Below are 6,000 nucleotides of genomic sequence, written 5' to 3' on the forward strand. Positions count from 1 at the left end.
ATTTCTGTCACAAAAATAAAAGGAAAATATATATTTTTTGTGAAATAATCATTACTTGTATGGCACAGGCTAATGACTAATGTAGGAGACTTCAGTGATAGAGACAAAATGCTAGAAGTCTCTCAGTTATGGATCAATTATCTGATGCTCATTGTTTAATGCTAATAGCCTGGATAATTTAAAAAACTATTTTAAATGTATCCTGAGTTCTGACACTCTTCAAGTTAGTTATAATTTGTAAGTGTGTCAAGATAAGTGAAAAGAAATTTGTTTCTGAATTTACCATTTAGTCTGTCTTTCTTTTTTTTCAAAACAGGTTTATTGTTTTAACATATAAGAGAAATATCATAACAATTTTATACAAGTAATTAAAAATAGGTATTATTATAATATTCAACAAAACAACTAAAGTATTTACAAAGACATCCACTACAATCAGATCAATTAATTAAACTAAAATACCATGCTATTGAAATTAAAATTTTTTTAACAAATTTTGTAAATTATCCCATACAATATAATAAGATGTTTTTCTATTTGTTCGTGTCCTAATTGTGTTTATTTCCATATGGCACACTATATTCATAACATTTTTAAATTCATTGAACGAAGGAGGTGTATCTGAAATCCAATTTCTAGTTATTATTTTCCTAGCCACTGCTAGAATAGACCATAACAAGGGAAGCTTAACATTTTTAACACTTTGAGGTACAGGTGTGTTGAATAATATAAGAGATTTAGAAATAATGAAATTATCTGTAAAAAGAGCCTGCAAAAATTCATTAATTGACTTCCAGTATTCTTTCAATTTTATACAGTCATAAAACATATGAGCCCAATCAGCATTAATTTCTACAAGTAGTCTGTCTTTCTTGAATGAATGGGCTTAAAAAGTTATTATTCTGTTTAGTAAACAGTTAGGGAAACACAGATCCTGAATGCAATTTGTGTAAAGGACTGCAAAATGCCATTTACAATGTAATTGTAGAATGGTACAGAACAGCTTGACAGAAGGGTTTCTTAAAAGACCACCCTGGTAATGGCATTGCAAATTTCTCAAAGTTAAAAAGTTAGAACCTGCACAGTGCAATGAGACAGTTTTTATGTGTGGGTGTATGTATGTTTGTGTGTGATTCAGGATTCTCAATGACAACAACCTTGGTCATGTGGTAATGTCACCCTGCACAAGCTATCGCACCATAGATTCAGAGCTTCACGGCATGTCTAATCACCAAAATGGGTTTTAACATGGGCCCTGCAGGAGACCAAATGCTGCCCTCCATCTTCCACATGGCCAGTGTGTCAGGAATCAATGAAAAGTTGTGTCCTGAGCTGACCAAACATGTATCAACCATTTCACCTGCTGTCATTTATGTACATCATATGATTTGTAGTTCAGACATGATGATATTTCTCTCCCTGTCTCTCCATGCGCGTGTGTGTGTGTGTGTGTGTGTGTGTGTGTGTGTGTGTGTGTGTTTGTGTGTGTGTGTGTGTGTGTGTGTGTGTATATATGTACATATATATATATATATATATATATATATATATATATATATATATATATATATGTGTGTGTGTGTGTATATATGTATATATATATATATATATATATATATATATATATATATATATATATATATATATGTGTGTGATAAAAACACTGCAGAACTCACCACCAATGCTGGAATACACCTTTATTAACGAACAGAACAACAGATAAGCGCTTTCACGTACGAAGTACGCTTCTTCAGATCTACTTAACTGAACTCACATTCTACTTTATATACACTCAGAGTGAAGCTGGTGCACTGTGTAATTATTCAATTAATCAATTGACATATAGTGAGTATCTATTCAATCAAAGCTCATAGTCAAATGTCATATTAATCAAATACATCAATTTATTAATTTATCTGTCATGCATATATGCACATGTTGACTAACCTTTTGATCATATTGATACATGTTTTGTCCTGCATTTGATCCAATGTATAATGTATAAATTTTACATGAGTCATAAGATACATAGAGCCTCTCATTAGTTTTAAGTAGCTCTCAGCAGCCAAATAAGTTTTTTTATACCCAGTACGAATCTTTCACTGTAGAATATAGGATATTCATGTCATGTTATACTTACACATTCACTTAGTGTACATAGATATATTTTTGTCTTGTCTTATATACATTTCACACATATTTTATATTTTATATTTCATATATATTTTATATTTCATATTTTATATTTATGATAGCAGTTTTTAGACGTATACATACATCAACATATTTATATATGTATATATTTTGTTATGAATGAAATAGTAGTTTACACTCTTTCCTATATGTCATATATATTTATATATTTACATGGCAATAGTTTTATAAAGGTATCGATAGATAGATTATTTACATTTATTTATCATATTTATCATTTTATATTTATTTATTATATTTATTATATGTACATATTAAATATTGATATATAGACATATTTCTTTATACATACTTTTTATATATGTATACATATACATCTATATTATTATATATTCTATGATTGATGTATTTGATTAATATGACATTTGACTATGAGCTTTGATTGAATAGATACTCACTATATGTCTATGGCTTTACAAGCTTTTGTCAGTTTAAAGCTCCAGTGTGTTTCCCTTTTAAAGATGTTTTTAACAAGATTGATTAATTGATTAATTGAATAATTACACAGTGCACCAGCTTCACTCTGTGTGTATATAAAGTAGAATGTGAGTTCAGTTAAGTAGATCTGAAGAAGCGTACTTCGTATGTGAAAGCGCTTATCTGTTGTTCTGTTCATTAATAAAGGTGTATTCCAGCATTGGTGGTGAGTTCTGCAGTGTTTTTATCACATTGACTGCTTCATTTGACTGCCAGACTCTTCAGGGACCATACGGAGATTCATATTGCATTTTGCATATATATATATATATATATATATATATATATATATATATATATATATATAATCTCTGTAATAAGCTATGCAATGAAAAAGCACTTTCATACAACAGTGGATACATGATAATCAAAAGATAGTTGATTGTCCACATAGGTTCCCAGGTTCGTAACTACTGGCTCATTTTTTGAGGGGTGTGTTGCCAATGTGATTGTTACAAGGGACTTCTCACTTGCTGAAGTATATTATTAGGTTTATAGGTTCTTATAGGCTAATGATTGTGGGTATCTTCTGAAGCTTGATTATGCACTCCCAATACATTTTTAGCTGTAATATTTTTAGTATAATTAACCCAGACCCCCTTGTAGTATGGGAATACCTCTCAACTGTACAGATTTTGCCTCATATTTTTGGTTCATTTTTTAAAAATTATGGTTTTTCTGGCAAATTAGTGACAAATCATTAATGACTGAAGTTAAAGAGTAATGACAGACATTTGGCTTTCAGACTTCTTATCCTTTAGAAAATTCATGCTAATGCAAAACATGTTATTCTATCAACTTTCTATGTTTGTGAGAGAGGTATTTAGAAATTGTCCCAATTTGGGGGCCTTTGTCCCACGTTTATTTATGGCTTTGTCCAGATTCCTTGGTCTGAGAGGTACAAGTATGAGTATGAATAATGCAGAGGTAGGAAGACGTATACATGCTACTCTGTCCACAATGGAAACGTGTGCCAATCCAAGGGTGGACTTGTGGTTTCCCATCCACTATCCAGATTACACATGAATAGAGTAAGAGAAATGCTTTGCTTTACAGGGAGAGGAAGACTATTTCAGGGAAGTGGTATTCTCTGTTAGACATCAATCCACCAGCATGTTCTATTTAAGTTTCAGAAGAAATTGAGGTTATGCATTTTATGGTGTTTAGTTTTAATCCATGGTTTTGATAACAACCATTGATTTGGAAGGGCCATCTGGGGGATCTTGGCATCCTCAGGGGAGTTTATGATAGAACTAAGTACAGTCATTTGTAAACTTGGTGAGGAAGTAATCCTTAACTGTAGCTTTGACCTCTAAGAAGTAAATGCCAAAGAGGAGTTTCCCAAGGACTGAGCCCTGAGGTACATTGTTAGTTGCAGGTCTTGTGGAGGAACCCACTGTATATTGTGAGCTAATTTCCTATCTAACCATTTAAATGGGGTACTTTTTGTATGATCACCAAGTGTGGGATGATGTTGATTACTTTTGCAAGGTTTAGATAAATGGTATGCACTAATGTGCCCTCATTCATTCCTTCAGCAGCCTTCTTGAAGTCAACCAGGCTAATAGTCAGGATCTGTCCTTAACAAACCTGAATTGGCTTCCGTCAAGATTACATATGAATAGTATAAGTGAAGTACTTTGCTTCTATTGTTCAAGAGGCTGGTCAGACGTAGGAGTGTATAGTTTACCATGTCTGTTGATTTCCCACCGTTGTACAAAGGGATATCAGTTGCTGTCTCCCATTCATCTCAGCCAAAGCCCGTTTGGAGGCTGACATTGAATAACATTTGTAAGGGGTCTTCCCCAGGGCATTATCCCTCTAAACACACAGACAGACTCTTAGACTGGATAGACGTCAGCAGTAATTTAAGAGAGAAAGTATAGTTTTAACAGGGAGTTAGTTATAACAGCTGTGTTAATAGCCTACAAATGGAAATGGCTGAATAAAAAGAATTAGCAGTTCAGAAATGTGTGGGACATACTTAAGTCAGCTGTATGACAAGTCTCCAGTGGTAGTAAATGTGTTATCAAGGAATTGTCTTATTTTTTTTTTGGATAGGAAGTTAGGAGGCAGGGATGATAAATTTAAAATACATTTATTTGCTGATTTTCTCTGTATGTCCCATTTTTGACATTTATTGGTAAATATATACATTTTAAAGACAATGTTAAATCTTTCACCAGCTAAATGATGTTAAACCTTGAATATTTCACTAACCTAATTTCATTTTGTTGATTTCCTCCCAGTCTGCAGATACAACAGCTTTAAGTTATATTGTCACTGCGCTGAAACCCAACACCATGTACGAGTTCTCTGTCATGGTAACAAAAGGTCGAAGGTCAAGCACATGGAGCATGACAGCCCATGCAACAACATATGAGTCAGGTATGAATGAAGATGGAGTTATATAAAGCGTAAATATAAGGAAGAAGTAAACATAACAAATTATTCTGCTGACAATGCTTCAGACTCAGAAATGAGAAGAAAGGTTACTGAGTAAAGGCATTAGAACTTTAAAAATAGACTTTTTATACAGAGATCATTGTTTCTCTTCACGAAACCCAAAAATAGTTTCTACGCCACTAGTGAGTGCATTACTTCATATGGAGGGACACTAATTTACAGTTCTGAAAAGAATACATTCAATTTCATATGACCAAATCTCACATCCATGTTTTTAAGTGAAAGTTCTAGTTGTTAATATGATTTCATTATAGTTTAATGTGGCTATATTTATGCAAAATTAAAACAAATTTTAAGAAAAGAACACTCACTAAAACACACTGACCATGTAACTAGTAAATATAAAAAGAATACAGATATGCTGAATCAATGCCCTGGCCTACAGTGCCAAATTCTATTAAAATTCTGATTTTGTTTTTCAATATTCAGTCCAAATTTGGACTTTCTGGTGTTTCCCATATAAAAGAAATGAAAGTCGCTGTCTTTGTTTATATGGTATGACATTTTAGATGAAACTGGCATATTGCCTTATTTTATGCATAGTTATTAGTTTTTATGACCTCACTTTCTGTAACATTGAGTGCTTTTTTATTTATTTATTATTATTTTATATTTTATTACAGGGTTGGTCTGACTGAGCAATCAGGTGCCCGTTTTCAGCAGAGACCCGGGGAGAAAAGCTCCACATACATGACAATCATAAAAAAAAAAAAAAAAAAAAAAAATACAAAAGCTCCACATACATGAACTGTCTTTCAGCATTTCCCAGTTAGGGGCCGGCACAGCGGAGCTCCAGTCTGCTAATTATTGGCAGTGAATTTTTAGTGTCGAGTTGCCAGCCCG

At 32.7% G+C, this 6,000-nt stretch overlaps 1 protein-coding gene across 1 annotated transcript in view; it reads left to right on the forward strand.

The window, feature by feature from the left end:
- Positions 1–6,000, forward strand: part of DCC (DCC netrin 1 receptor) — a 2,283,601-nt gene that overhangs the window by 2,032,885 nt on the left and 244,716 nt on the right. The window contains exon 18 of the mRNA XM_044089014.1: positions 4,941–5,079. Coding sequence (XP_043944949.1) covers positions 4,941–5,079 — 139 coding nt within the window. The remainder of the gene's footprint in view (positions 1–4,940; positions 5,080–6,000) is intronic.

This window comes from Protopterus annectens, chromosome 1.part1 (genome assembly GCF_019279795.1).
Source record: "Protopterus annectens isolate FY-2018-M chromosome 1.part1, PAN1.0, whole genome shotgun sequence".
NCBI lineage: Eukaryota > Metazoa > Chordata > Ceratodontiformes > Protopteridae > Protopterus > Protopterus annectens.